This window comes from Nycticebus coucang, chromosome 16 (genome assembly GCF_027406575.1).
Source record: "Nycticebus coucang isolate mNycCou1 chromosome 16, mNycCou1.pri, whole genome shotgun sequence".
In the NCBI taxonomy this organism is placed as follows: domain Eukaryota; kingdom Metazoa; phylum Chordata; class Mammalia; order Primates; family Lorisidae; genus Nycticebus; species Nycticebus coucang.
This window is the reverse complement of record NC_069795.1, coordinates 40,888,946-40,904,809: the sequence shown is the minus strand read 5'-3', so window position 1 is coordinate 40,904,809 and position 15,864 is coordinate 40,888,946. Positions and strand designations below refer to the sequence as shown.

General features: G+C 38.0%; 1 protein-coding gene and 1 long non-coding RNA gene across 3 annotated transcripts; both read left to right on the top strand.

Moving 5' to 3' along the window:
* The first annotated feature begins 43 nt into the window (after positions 1 to 43).
* LOC128567308 (uncharacterized) lies at positions 44 to 3,951 on the top strand. 2 transcript variants are annotated; one of them, XR_008374864.1, is made up of 3 exons: positions 44 to 275; positions 1,006 to 1,208; positions 3,355 to 3,951. It is a non-coding gene; the product is annotated as an uncharacterized LOC128567308 (long non-coding RNA). The 2 variants fall into 2 exon arrangements; XR_008374865.1 differs by lacking the exon at positions 44 to 275 and adding an exon at positions 314 to 402.
* LOC128567307 (CGG triplet repeat-binding protein 1) lies at positions 3,374 to 6,489 on the top strand. The gene has a single exon (XM_053564474.1). It carries the CDS (start codon positions 3,374 to 3,376, stop codon positions 3,875 to 3,877), a length of 504 nt encoding a protein of 167 aa, XP_053420449.1. The 3' UTR covers positions 3,878 to 6,489.
* Positions 6,490 to 15,864: the final 9,375 nt, after the last annotated feature.

The following is a 15,864-nucleotide window of genomic DNA, read 5'->3' as shown; positions in this document are numbered from 1 at the left end:
CCGCCCTAGCCGGACAGGGGCCTCTCTGCTGGCCTCTATTTCCGGCTCCGCCCACCCACGCCCACAATTTTGATTGGATAACTCTGGCCGCCTATTATTATTATGCCCGCCCTTCCATTGTTATTGGTCAACTCAGCCGTCTGTTTGATAGATCAGCGGTCTGTTGGTCAATGCTGCTCGGCGGTTGCTGGGGACCGCCTACGGAATCTACCACAGGCGGTGCAGGAGGACGGGGCGCGGCGGGGGACACAGCGGCCGCCGCGGGGCTCGATCGGGTAACGGCGGCGGCGGCGGCAGCGACGAGTTCTCCTCCTCACTCGTCCTCTTGCTTTTCCTTTTCTTCCTCTTTTCCTTTCCGACCGGTTCTCATCTGCTTCCCTTAACGGCAGCCTCGATCCTACGGTACCGAGGAGCTAGGGAGGCCAAGGGTGGGCCCGGCCGTTGCTGAGGACTCTGGGCCCGGGGCCTTCCGTCCCGAAGCGGGACTCGGGGGCGGGGCTGGGGTGCTGTTGTCTGGGGGAGGAAGAGGGAGGAGACGGGAAGCCTGACAGCGGCCGCCTTCACCAGGCTTCTGCCGCCTCCTCCCCTGAGACTGCCGCCAACTCGGCTGTTGAGTTCCTGGGCCCACTGCTGGCAGCTGGGTTTCGGCCCTGCTCGGCTAGCGGGGTTAGAGCGGTGGGCGGCCGCCGTGCTAGGTTTAGCGCGGGAGGAGGGAGTCTAGACGCCAGGAACGTCCCGCGCTGGGCCTCTCTCCCACCCTCGCCGAACCCCGGGGCCTGGGGAGCGCGAGGAGGTGCAAAGCGGGGCCGACAACCAAGAAGGAACTGGAAGGGAAGTATTGGGTTAACGTTGAGATCGGGTTTGTGGTGTGGAGTTACTTCAAGAGCGATTTTAGAGTCACCTGCGTGGTGGCTGTTGTTGACGTGCTTGTTCGTCTTTTCATCCGCCCTTTTTTCTTTCCCCCTCCCCCATTTTTTCTTTCCATTTGTTTTCCGCGTTTTACAGTGAAGGCATGACTTCCCAGTACGGCAGGGAAAATAGGGTGCAAGCCCAGAAACTATTTACCCACCACCACTTGTTGAAAAACTGATTCGAAGGCATCTCCGGTTTGAACAAACAGAAAGTGCCAGGATTTGATGCATCTCTGGTTTTGCACTGGAGACCTTTCACTACTAAATATCAAGACGAAAAAACTGGAAACTAATCCGGTAAACGTTTAAACTTGAAAACTTCTGAGTTTTATTTTAATCTGGTAGATGTCTTGCTGCTTCTCTTTTGTTGGCTAACTCCTACTCTTGTTAACTTTCTCGTTTGTTTAAAATATCCCTATCTCTTATTGAAAACACTTTTGTTCTTCAGGAATGTAAACTCGAGCATCCTCTACTGGGTAGATATTTGCCTCTGCAGTAACGCAAACAGTTTTTGAAAGTTGCCAGACATTGGAAAGCACGCCTTTCAAATTAACACGAGTAGATTGAGCATTTTATGCTAGAAAGAATTGTGTACTTATTGTTTTAAAATTTAAAATCCAAATATTCAACGATAGAAGACTTTTAGAAAGTGAGATTAGGCATTAGTAGGTCCAAATATTTAATGTTTTCTATAAGTAGGTTAGAAGCATTTATCATAGGGACTGATTATGTTATGAGAGTGTGGAACACATACCACTAACTTAAAGTACAAATATGTGTAATAGTAATTCACTAAGTAGTATCTGTTTTCTCTGCCATTGCAAACCTAAAGCCTGACACTGTATTTGGCAAATGAGAGCTATTCACTAAAAAAAAAAAAAAAATTTTTTAATGAAAAAAAAATAAAATAAAACCTAGGCTTCATTATACTTTGCAGAATTTCTGTGAAATGTTACATTTTCTGGGTTGGATTCATGAGTCTTAATCACATTGACAATTTAAAAATTCTTTCAAAGGAGATTTCATGCTCTGTAGTTATTCTCTCTTATGGATTAATGGAATACTCCATTGTTTCTGATTACATGAAGCATAGTCCTTCAGAGTACACTTACCAATCTTTTGCTAACATACATATATAGAACAGAATTCCAGCTTGAATTCTATGGAATTACTTTTCATTTCTCACATTTTAATTACAAGAGCTTACCCCAAAGCCACAGCCCCAGGGAACAATTAAGACTGAAAGACCTTTTGTCACCTACTGAAATATGTTCATTATCTCAAGGCTGCTGGTAAAGTTCCAGTCATCTTAAAAGCTTGTTATTAACATAAATTGAGAAATTATTAAGCTGCTTCTGAAATATTTGGACACTTAGTAAAGATGCTTATTTTTTTCCTTCTCCTTGCTCAAGTTTTTTTTTTTTTTTTTTTTTTTAATTTCAGTGTGCTTGTTCATTCTTCTTTGTTTGAAGTACTCCTTTTTTGTTGATTTTCTTCTTTCTCCTGCGGTGCTGGCTGTTTTTGATGTTGTTAGTAGAGATGGGGTTTTCCTCTGGCTCACTGCTGCTCATACTGGTCTTGAACCTCTGAGCTCAGACAATCCACCCTCGGCCTCCCACAGCGCTGGGACTACAGGCGTGAGCCACCACACCCGGCCCTTGCTCAAGTTTTGATTGAGCTTCTGTCATATACTAGACATTATGTTCTTGATTCTGTTCTAAATTACTGTAAGTGAAACAAATATTAACAATGTAATTATTAATCTTTAATGAAAAAGGCACTTTATTGAGAAACAGCACTGTGCATAGCTTACCATCCTACGGAAAACTTAAGAGAAATATACTTTAACTATATTTTGGTCTAAAAATTTAATGTTATTGTTGCTGTTAATGGCATTTGGTCTGTGTTCTTTCTTTAGTTTTTACTTATTCTTTTACTCCTCAGAACAATCTTGGAAGTTATGTCCATCTTCATATAGAATTAGGCCAGTTCAGGCCCACCTGTTTGAATAAACTCTCTACAGTTGTGTTCCTAAAAATCAGTTGCCCCAAAATTGTGACAGGAAAAAAGCTCTTTTAAACTTGAATATGTACTTGAAGTGGATAAGATTAATGTAATTAACACTATAAATGTTAACCCGTTACTAGGTTTTCCTAAAAGATAATTACATCTGGGATAGTTTGAATTCTTTCTTCATAACTTTAATTTATTTGAATTTTCATAAAAATCAAGGAATGTACCTAGTCGTAATTAGTAACTTGCCCTAGTATTGTTTTTCCTTATATATTTTGGATAAGTTAAAACTTACTGGACACAGGTCTACACATTTGAATTAAGTTTTTTGAAGTATTTATATCCTAGAGTGCTTATAACCTGTTTTTATTGTTAATTACTTGCAGAATGAGCTGTTGATTTAACATGTATCTTTTTTTCCTCTTAAAAGAATCTTACTCAAAGTCAGAATGGAACGATTTGTGGTAACAGCACCACCTGCTAGAAACCGTTCTAAGACTGCATTGTATGTGACTCCCCTGGATAGAGTCTCTGAGTTTGGAGGTGAGCTTCATGAAGATGGAGGAAAACTCTTCTGCACTTCTTGCAATGTGGTTCTGAATCATGTTCGCAAGTCTGCCATTAGTGACCATCTCAAGTCAAAGACTCATACCAAGAGGAAGGCAGAATTTGAAGAGCAGAATGTGAGAAAGAAACAGAGGCCCCTAACTGCCTCTCTTCAGTGCAACAGTACTGCACAAACAGAGAAAGTCAGTGTTATCCAGGACTTTGTGAAAATGTGTCTGGAAGCCAACATCCCACTTGAGAAGGCTGATCACCCAGCAGTCCGTGCTTTCCTGTCTCGCCATGTGAAGAATGGAGGCTCCATACCTAAATCAGACCAGCTGCGGAGAGCCTATCTTCCTGATGGATATGAGAATGAAAATCAGCTCCTCAACTCACAAGATTGTTGACAAGGAGGTTACCACCATTGTGATCAAGATAAATAATGTGGAGTATTAAAGTTACGTGTTGATTGTGTGGTTCATTTTTATATTTATTTCATTTAAAATCATGTGATGCAGAATAGTTTTGCAATGTGTATATAGTTGCAGGCAAAAAAAAAAAATCTTCACTGCAAAACTTATTGTTAATTTTAGTCACCAATGGTATAAAGCAAAAGTTAGGTTTAGATTGTGCTAGGATGCTTGAAACCTGATGGTTATCTTTAAAATTGATGGTTTTTCTCCTGAAATGTTTGTGCATGGAAGAACTGCCCTGCTTTTTTACCCTGTTGCCATGTATGATTATTCCTTGTGAGATTGCTTAATTTCTCGAAGACTAGCCTAGGAAATTGAAGCTGCTGCCAGGCAACACCACTCACAGTAACTTAGAGAAATTATTCCTGATCAGAAGATTCTCTTCAAAAAGGAAGGGGCAGTGGGAAACTGTTCTTATATCTTCAAATTCAGATTCCTAGCAGAAATGACTTTATTTCAAACTATGTTTTACTTGTATATTATGCAGTTAACCTTAACTATACTTCAGGTTTTCACTTTGTCCCCCTTTTTAAAGGCTTATTGTATTTATAGCAGTTTCAAGTGACCAAAAGACTAAAATCTTTCATTTAATGTCAGTGCCAAGAGCCATAGAGAATTTTGCAGTGACAAGATTTTAGTCTCTTACTAGGAACTCAGATTTTTGAACCATAGTGTTGAATTTAAATATCATCTTGAGTTTGCAAACTTTTTTTATGTGTTACTGTTAAAAGACTTGAAAATTGGCATTTCTTTTTAAACAAGTAGAAAATTTATGGTTGAGTTTTCTCTTTTCATAGAGAATTAGTAATGACTTTTGGCAAATTACTTTCTATACATTAATTTTTCCTTATGATTTTATAAGAGTTTATTTAGGTAAATAGAGTAGACTAGAAACCAGTTTACTTTCACTTTTATCTGCTTTGCCTCTGGTAGTACAAAGTTTTTAAACATAGATGATAAACAATTGTCTAGAAATTCTGACAGAATTTTTGTAGTGAATATCTGGCAGTATCCTGCATAACTGGGTGAGGAAATAATTTTGTTAAAGGTCAGCGGAGTTCAGGAAATGATTTCTTACCTGAACCTTGCTGTCCTTTACGGGGATCAAAGTAGTTTAACTCAGCTAAGTCCTCTCTATTAGAGCCCCAAATTATATTTTTTAAAAAACATAACAGCTGAAAACTTGGACTAGAGCTTTAATTTAAAAAAATTTTAAATTGTTTGAAATTCAAGTTAAAAATATTTATAAGAGATATTTCTATTATAGAGCACTGACACGTGATGCCATATGTGACTTAGACAGAGTTATCTTTGAATTTTACTACAAATTTTCATTTAAAAGAAAAAGCCAAAGTGAATGAGAAAAAGTTAGATTTTGTATTTTTCAGAAACAACTTTACGTGTCTTAACTTTGTTTAGACTTAAGTTCCTAATTCATGTTGTCAAACTGACCCTTTGATTTTTTTATTTTGATTGAAAAATAAGCCTGCCACCAAAAAAAAAAATCACTTGTTAAAATTTGAACCGTCAATTTTTCTCATGTTCAGTTATATTAAAGTAGAACAATAAATGCCTAGAGCAGTGCTCTTGTTGATGACATACACATATGAGGAGACCAGCAGCAAAACATAACCAAAATGTTTTGCTTTTACTTCCTCTACAAAAGTATTTGCAGGCAACCATGTTGAATTTGAATTATCTAGGATGGTAGAAAGTCTAAGAAGATAATTGAGTTTTACAGCCCTATTTTCAGAATACAGTAATTTAAATATACAATCATTCTGTTTTTGAAATTCCATGTGATTCAGATTGATCCCTATTTGGATATTAATTTGCACTGGTAGCAAAATATAGTGGCAGAACAGCTTTGAATAGTCCTAAGCAGTAAACTGGATGATGTTGCATTAAAAAAACATCAGTAATTCATATTTAATTTTCTAGTAGTTATTACTGATTTGGTAATCATTTAGGTCACATGTATCTTGATGTATTTTTTTCAGGCTCCCAATTATCCCCACATTCACTGTATCTAGGGGCATAGTCCATTCTGTTAGAATTATATCATGTCCTTAGAAGCATTTTCCATTCTGTTGTGGGTATTTGATATTAATGTTTCTTTACTGATTATGAAACTTTAGTTCCCTTAAACTGGTTAACTTTGTCTCATAGTTAAATAAGGCAGAATGATTGTTTTAGTTTGCTCAAACTGGTTGGTACAAATCCCTGAAACCATGATTGGCATATGTTAGATAGCAAATGAGAATGTCTAAGAGGCATATGCTGCTTTGGAGGTGTATTGAACATGTGTACAGAAGCTTTCAATTTTAACTATATAGTGTTAGTGTGATGCTATATTATTGGAAAAATAGCAACTTCTTTCTGTTTTATAAGTTGTATCATAATCATAAGGTTTGTAATGTTTCATTTATAAACTGCCTTCTTCAACACATACTTACCTGTTTATAGTATTTTCTCAGTATGGTAGTAAGTCTTCCAGAATTTCACAATATGCTTTCAGTAAATAGTCCGTAGCTTGTTGAGATGTTGAATTCTTTGTTGGCTTTCTTTTTGAATATGGGGCATATAGCAAGCCTGAAGGACATTGTAATCATTTCTTACAGGGTGAAAATTTAGAAAGATTGTGTATGAGAGCCTATATAGTTGTTTTATCCATTACCACCTTTAAGACTTTTTTCAAAAAAAAAAGCTACTTCCAGTAATACATTTGGTCCTGCTGAATTTTTAGGGACCAGAAAACTTCAGAGAAAATTTTCTGCATCTTAAAATTTTAACCACTTAAGTATCAGTTTGTGATTGTTCTGAAAGTATTAATTGCTTGAAAACTATAAGTACAGTTGACAAGATCTCCAGGCTGAAAATTCCTTGTTAAAACTTGCCTGAAAGAATTTGCGCATGAATGTTAATGGAAGCATATGTAAGCAAAATAAAATTTAAGGTGGCCCAAACAATAGCCACAAACAATTCATTATTTGGTGCTTAGTTTTTGTAAGGGCTTTTCATGGTTTGACTTGCCCCAATTGCCATTAAATGAAGACAGATCACCTTAAAACATGTTAATTTGATTTATGACATAGAAGATTCGTTCTATAATGTCACTGGAAATCTTAGCCTAAAATAAACAGCTTCTGATCAGCACTGATTAAAATGTGAATAGTGAAGTGGCTATCTTCAACCTTGGTTTATCTCAATCCATACTATCATAGATTTCTGAGATAAAATTCTTATCTAGTGGTCTTCTACTTGTATCTGAATACTGTATTAATTAAAATTTTACTATGTTCATTTTTGTATCCCCACGCTTTTTTTTTTTTGCTCATGCATGTATCCTTAGTATAAATGTGTAGCTTCTAAAGTTTTGTCTCTGTGACTTTTAGAAATAAATTTCAAAAAAACAATTGTTTCAGAAGTTTTTGGAAGCACATTTTATTATTTTGTGAGTCAATGATAAATTAATAATTTCAAAAGATGCAACAGAATTTTACTAATTGAGTTTTATTTTTCAACTAGTTGTATCTCTCTTTTGTATCATTTTTTTTAGGGGTACCCACAAAATGAATCAGATTTGTGTAATTTAGTCTTCAAATATTGCCAGAATGCTACATCTAGTATCTTCACCACTTCATACATGCCCATGACTCTGGGTTCTACGTTTCTATAGAAATAACCTTTTAAAATAAAATATTCTGGCACTGTTGTTGGGCAATTAAACTTACTAGGTGAATATTAAATGTCTGTTAACTGACTTTTGTGTATGTTAACTGGTGATAACAATGAGGCTAATGCTGTAAGTACCAGATTGACTTCATTGTATTCTTAAAACTATATAGACAGCAGTGGTTCTCAACCTTCCTAATGGCTGTGACCCTTTAATACAGTTCGGCATATTGTGGTGACCCCCAACCACAAAATTATTTTCATTGCTACTTCATAACTATAATTTTGCTACTGTTATGAATCGTAATGCAAATATCTGATGTGCAGGAGACCCCCCCAGAGGGGTCACGACCCACAGGTTGAGAACCACTGATACAGCGTATCAATGTCATGCTACTTTTAGAAAATAACATTTGATGTTTTAAAATCATATTCACCATATTTTGGTATTTTATTTCCTTCTGTATTTTTAAATTTGTTATTTTTGTCAAAACAATATGTGCACGTAGTTTTAAAAATCAGGTAATACAACATGATTTATAATCAATAATCCCTGCCTCACTTTCACCCTTCTCTGTTCCATTCCACCTCCTGATCAAAATCAACTATTTTAAACTCTGAGCTGTTCTTCTGAAACTTACTTTATGTTAATAAACAATAAGCTTATTTGCCATTTTTTATTTACCAGTTTTATACATGATGCTTAAAATGAAGATTTTGTTCTTTTCATCATCATCCCATACTTCCTCACTATAAAATTTTTATGTAGTTAACATTAGTATACAATGTTTCTATTTTTATGGCCACGTAAATGACGTTATCATTGAACCAAATAATGTGTTGTGATTACTTCCCCTCTTATGCAATTTTTCAGTCTTTCCTAAGTTAATAATTTTTATCTCTTTTTCCTCTGCTTTGTGTTGTACTTTTCTCCAAATGCATGAAGGGATTTGCAAATACCTACAAATAATCTTCCCTAGGGCTTATGTATTTCAAGCTATCAATTTTTTTTATTTTCCAGGAGACCTTTACCAGCCTTCTTTTCTCCTGGTAAAATCTGAACTTGTTTTTCTCTAGTTCAATACAGTGGTTATCCTGGGATATCCTTTGTTTTGCTGCTTTTCTGACTAGATGATTCCTTTCACCCTATATCCAATGCCTTGCTAATCCATTGCTTGGCTTAACCACATCCTCCAACAGCTTCCTAAGGAAGAAGGCATGGAAGTGATATTTTTTAAATCTTGCATGATTGAAAATAACTTCATTGGGGCGGTGCCTGTGGCTCAGTCGGTAAGGCGCCGGCCCCATATACCGAGGGTGGCGAGTTCAAACCCGGACCTGGCCGAACTGCAACCAAAAAATAGCCGGGCGTTGTGGCAGGCGCCTGTAGTCCCAGCTGCTCGGGAGGCTGAGGTAAGAGAATCGCTTAAGCCCAGGAGTTGGAGGTGCTGTGAGCTGTGTGAGGCCACGGCACTCTACTGAGGGCCATAAAGTGAGACTCCGTCTCTGCAGAGAAAAAAGAAAATAACTTCATTGTTCTCTCATGATAAATTGAATGTTTGGGTTTACAGGTTGAAAATAATTTTTTCTGATAATTTTGAAGACATTATTCCATAAATATAAATCACACTGCACTATTTTGTCTTTCAGAATCTAGAGTTGTATTAAGAAGTGTGGTTTTTTTCTCACTCTTGTTCCTTAATATATAATGTGGCTTTATATTATTTTTCTTTTCTTAATGTAATTTTGTTAAATCATAAGTATACATTTATGGGGTACAATACAGTGTGGAATGCTTGATATACAGTGTGGAATGCTTAAATCAAACTGATTTATATAACCACCTCATTTGCATATTTTTTATGCTAAGACGTTTATAATATACTCTTAGTTATTTTGAAATGTACCCTTGCATTGTGCACATTAGGTGAGATCCCATCGTATATTATTTTTCATTGTATTTATATATAAATACTGCCTCAAAAGCAGTAAAGCAAAGAGACATCTTAGGGTGACTGTTGTATTGGACTTACAAAAAAATAAGTTCAGATCAGAGGAAGAGGAAAGAGGACTGGGAAGAGAGACCTCTAGAAAAATAAATGTAATATATATTATTTTATATTACTGCTTTCATAACCTACTCTCCACTAATTTTATATTGCTTTTAATTTATAAGATTGTGGGGCGGCGCCTGTGGCTCAGTGAGCAGGGCGCCGGCCCCACATACCGAGAGTGGCGGGTTCAAACCCGGCCCCGGCCAAACTGCAACCAAAAAATAGCCGGGCGTTGTGGCGGGCGCCTGTAGTCCCAGCTGCTCGGGAGGTTGAGGCAGGAGAATCGCTTAAGCCCAGGAGTTGGAGGTTGCTGTGAACTGTGTGATGCCACGGCACTCTACCCAGGGCAGTAAAGTGAAACCCTGTCTCTACAAAAAAAAAAAAAAAAAAAAAATTTATAAGATTGTTTCTGAACATTTATTTCTAATAGTGTCTTGTTTTAAGTTTATGATTGTAATATTTTATCTCTCTGTGACTTCTTGCAAGGAAAAATATTCAATTCTCAACAAGCTCTAAAAAATGCCTTTTGCAATTCCATTACCACTCATTCTCCAGGCTTCTTTGCTGCTGGCATACGCAAGCTACCACTAAGATGGCAAAACGGTGTGAAGGCTCATTACTATGATTCATTGTACTGCTTCTATAATAAATTAGTTAATCTTTTGATTTGAAATCAGACATTTCATATTTAATAAACTAATAACTGAGTGGAATCCCTGTATACACGGGGCTTGGAAACACAATTTTGAGTAACCCTAAAAGTCTTTTTTTTTTTAGGCAGAGTCTTATCGTGTTGCCCCACATGTTGCCATCATAGCTCACTGCAACCTTAAACTCCTAGGCTCAAGTGATCCTCCTGCCTCAGCCTCTAGGCACCCGGAAGGCCTTGAAGTATGAGAAGATATTCATAGTAGCATTAAAAATAATATTTTATTAGATTGGGAAGTAAGGGAACAGAAAATGCAAATGCTTTGAAGAAAACCACTTCCTGAAGAAACCAATTCCAAATTCAGAGAAGATTCATAAAAAATGACAAGCCATGGGCGGCGCCTGTGGCTCAGTCGGTAAGGCGCCGGCCCCATATACCGAGGGTGGCGGGTTCAAGCCCGGCCCCGGCCAAACTGCAACCAAAAAATAGCCGGGCGTTGTGGCGGGCGCCTGTAGTCCCAGCTACTCAGGAGGCTGAGGCAAGAGAATCGCTTAAGCCCAGGAGTTGGAGGTTGCTGTGAGCTGTGTGAGGCCACAGCACTCTACCGAGGGCCATAAAGTGAGACTCTGTCTCTACAAAAAACAAAACAAAAAAAAGGCCCTGCTGTGGCTTCTAAAAAAAAAAAAATGACAAGCCAAAAGTGAGCAAATATGAAAAACAGGAGATGGTGCCTTCAAGTAATGTAAATGGCTATTCAGGCAAACCAGCGTCTTGCCATGTACCTCCTACATATAGTACTCAGAAGATAGCACTATTGACTGTTTTTTGATTTGAACATAAAACCAATAGACTCTGCTGTAATAAAATGAACTGTTTATTATTAGTAGTATGGCTTCTATTATAATGTAAAAAGGCCTAAAATTATTCCAAGGAAGAAACTATGATAAGTCTAGATGCAGTCATTAAGAGGCAAATACGTGGTGTATCTGCTCAGATCCTAAATGCAGCAAACAGCTTTACGACCTGTGATGGTTAATTTTATGTACCAACTTTCCTAGATGTCCAGAGAGATGGTCAAATATTATTTGGCTTTTGCCTATGTGGCTGTTTTGAATGATATTAACATTTGAATCAGTAGATTGAGTTAAACTGATTGCCCTGGGTAGGTGCCTGTAGCTCAGTGGTTAGGGCACCAGCCACATGCACCAGGGCGGGTGGGTTCAAACCTAGCCCAGGCCTGCTAAATAACAATGACAACAACAACATTGTTAGCCGGTCATTGTGGTGGGTGCCTGTAGACACAGCTACTTACAGGCTGAGGCAAGAGAATCGCTTAAGCCCATGAGTTTGAGGTTGTTGTGAGCTGTGACGCCACAGCACTCTGCCAAGGGTGACAAAGTGAATCTCTCTCAAAAAAAAATAAAAATAAAAATAAAAACACACAGAAAAAACTGATTGCCCTTCCTAATGTGGATGGGAGCATTCATTCAGCTGAAAGCCTGAATAGAACAAAAAAAATTGACAAACCTGAGAGTGAGGGTGAGTTTTCTCCTGCCTTATTAGCTTGACCCGGGACATTAATTTCTTCCTGCTTTCAAAAGCAAACCAAAACATCAGCTCTTCCTGGGTCTCAAGCCTGCCAGTATTTGAAATGAAACCACACTATTGGCTCTGCTGATTTTCAGGCCTTCAGACTCATACTGAAACTATTCCATTGACCCTCCTGGGTCTCTCGCTTGCTGATTATAGATCTTGGAACTTGTCATCCTCTGCAATTGCGTGAGGCAATTCCTTATAATAAATCTATGTCTCTCTCTCTCTCTCTATATATATATATACATACACACACACATATACGCAATATGGGTTCTGTTTCTCCGGAAAACTATAACAAATACAAATGTTGGCAGTGAGAGTGGTTCTAGAGGAACAGAATTTTAATAACTCTGAAATTAGCTCTCTAAGCTGATCAGGTTTATAGATATTAATGTTCCTTAATAGTCCATGCCATGATCTAGCAATGGAGGTACACAAAGACACTCAATCACTTATAAGAAATAAGGACTTAATAAACTGTGTAGAAGATGCTTTTGAAAATTTTTAGCAAAATAACACTTATAATGAGATGGGATAATTGCTTCAAATGTCACTAGATAAAATGAGGAAAGAAAAGACTGAATTCAGGCATTTGAATTTCTAGCTCAAGTGCTGCATAAATGACCAGAAAGCTTTAATGTGTGCCCTGATGAAGACCCTCTTACAGCCACAGAGCTGACATTGCTGAGAATCCAACCAAGAATCAACAGTTGATGTTACTGAATTACAATGCAAATTGAACTCCCAGCCTTTGTAACATATGGACTATTAAAGTGAGGATGTTGGTTCAAGCAGCTAATGTGCCAGCTGCATATACCTGAGCTGGCAGGTTCAAATCCAGCCCAGGCCCGGCTAAACAACACTGACAGCTGCAACCGAGAAACAGCCAGGCATTGTGGCAGGTGCCTATAATCCTAGCTACTTGGGTGGTAGAGGCAGGAGAATCACTTGAGCCCAGGAGTTGGAGCTTGCTGTGAGCTGTGATGCTACGGCACTCTACCCAGGGCGACAGCTTGAGACTCTGTCTCAAAATAAATAAATAAATAAATAAATAAATAAATAAATAAATAAATAAAGCGAGGATGTTGATTGGGAAGGAATGGGATCCTGAAAGTTGATGTGTGGGAAGACTCTGATACAGCCAGGGGCATTGAACCTCTAATTTCTACTGATCTCCTTTGTTGATGGGAGTAGAAGCTTCTCCACCTGAGAGGCAGGCACTGCCACATGTGGAGTTTAACTGCATTTCTTGAAGAAATTTTGATGGCCTCCATTGAGGCAGTTACCATGAAAGATAATCATGAGTCTCCTCAGGACTCACCCTCACCATTCTTGTTTGCTTTTAGACCTATATAACTAGACTCAAAACCAATCATACTCCCACAGGTGAAGTACAAAGTGTAATTCATGAGTTGGTATGCTATACTCCAAAAGAACTACTTGAGTTGTCTAATTTATATAAGCAGGGATGTGGGGAACACATGTGAAATGGATACTAAGGGTGTGAAGTAATAGTGGAAGAAATATAAAGTTAGATCAGGCAAAATTTATTAGTGTGGGCCCACCAATCAGATCCTTTGCATTTAATGTTGCAGTTCAAAATTGAGACCTATGGAGATCAGGCTATCTATCAGTGGAGTTCAGGTCTATCTTGCAGTGGATCTCATCGGTCCCTGAGTCCATCCTATGTTTGTTTATTTTTTTCCCTGTTCCAGAATGCAAAATTGGCATAAACATACTCAGCAGCTGACAAAATGCCCACATTGATGCCCTGACCTATGGAATGAGGGCTATTATGGTGGCAAAGGCCCAGTAGAATTACTTCTACCTAGGAAAATAGTATACCCAAAGCAATGCCACATTGCTGAAGGGATTGTAGAGATTAGTATCCCCATTCAAACAGTTAAGAGATGCAGAGATGGTGATTTACATCTATTGGGCCTATGCAGAAGACAGATGGATCTTTGGGCCTATGAGGAAGACAGATGGATCTTTAAGAATGACAATGGATTATTATAAGCTAACTAGATGGTGACTCCAATTGTAAGTGCTATACCAGACATGGTTTAATTGCTTGAGAAAATTAAAACATCTTCTGATTCTTAGTATGGAGGTATTGATGTGCAAAAGCTTTTTTTCTCCATACTATCAATAAAGACCACTTGAAGCAGTTTGCTTTCAGCTAGCAAGGCCAGCAATATACCCTCATGGTCCTACCTCAGGGGTCTGTCGACTCTTTAGCCATATGTCATAATTTTGTTCACAGAGATTTGATTGTCTTTCTCTTCCATAAGATATAGTAGTTGTCCATTACATTATACTGATATTATACTGATTGGATCTAGTGAGCAAGAAGTAGCCACTACCCTAGAATTACTGGTAAGACATTTGTATGTCAGGAGATGGTAAATAAGCATGACAAAAATTCAAGGGCTTATTAAAAAAAAGAAAACAAATGACAAAACAAACAAACAAAAAAACTCAAAAGCCTCCTGCCACTAAAATTTCTCAGGGTCTAGTGGTTTGGGCATGTTGAGAAATATTCCTTCTAAGACAAAGGATAATTTGCTTCATCTGTTCTCTTGTACAAATAAAAAATAGTCATAATGATTAGTGGACTTCTTTGGATTCTGAAGGCAACATATTCCCCATTTAGGAGAGTTACTCCAGCCAATGCACTGTGTAATTTAGAAAAATCGCTAGCTTTCAGTGATGCCTAGAACAAGAGAAGGCTTTGCCAAAGGTCCAAACTGCTGTGCAGGCTTCTCTGCACTTGGGCCATATGATCCAGTGGATTTAATGGTGCTTGAGATGTCAACAACAGGGATGCTGTGTGCTTATAGGAAATTCAATAGCTTCTATGGTTTAGTGTCCTGAATTTGGTTAATTTGGAATTTTTTTCATAGTTTCTTCTTAGTTTCTTCATAAAAGTCCTTTTGAAAAAAATACCAACACAAAATACTAATGCTGTCAGTACAATGGAAGAAGCTCCATGAGCCTCGATGTTGTAATAATTCTTGCTTATAAATTATTTGCATGATATCAATGAGTTCCATGAATCTCAGGTTTTGGTTCTGTGAAATGGCAAGTTTGGTTGATATAGTCCCTGCATAGGCAAACTTTGTGGCTTAATAATAATGAGAAAAATGCTGTTGCATGCTGAGATGTTGCAAATGGCAGCCCATTCAACCTGCCCATGGAAGTGCGAGGATTCTGTAAGTATTTAAAGTCAGAAACCAAGAAGAACAGAACAAGGTCAGCTATAGGTATTATGAAATTTCTGCCTAAAATATTCATTCATATTGGTGTATAAACAACTTGGGCATAAATGTAAAAATATCTTAATATGAACCTTGGAAGCAGTGAAAGATGTATATGGTAGCCATAATGTGAGGTCAAATGTGACACAGCTGTAAGGGTACTGATCTGTGATTAGAGGGGAAAATAAAGTTTTTCTTATGGGGCTTCGAACAAAAATATTGAAAAATATCATCTATAGGCAAGAACTGCTGAAAGTTAATTGGACTGCGGTGGGTTAAAAATGATCTCAAATTCCTTGACATTTCTCCCATCCCAAGGTGACGATCTCTGTCATCTCACTTGACATTGTAGTGGGTTCAATGACTGTTTTGACCAATAGATGACAGCAGAAACAATGTTGTGCCTATCTCTAGGACCAAGCCTTAAGAAACTGGCAACTTCTACTTTCTTTTTCTTGAAAAACTTTCTGGGAACCCAGGGTTGTCAGGTAAAAAATTCAAATATCTTGCAATTGCCATGCTACAAAGGTCACATGTTGGTGTTCTGTTCAACAGTTGCAGCTAAAGGCATCCTTTAAGATTCCCCACGAAGGGACCAGGCACAATGGCTCATGCCTGTAATCCAGCACTCTGGGAGGCCAAGGCTGGTGGATTCCTTGAGCATGGGAGTTGAGCTAAATTCATTTC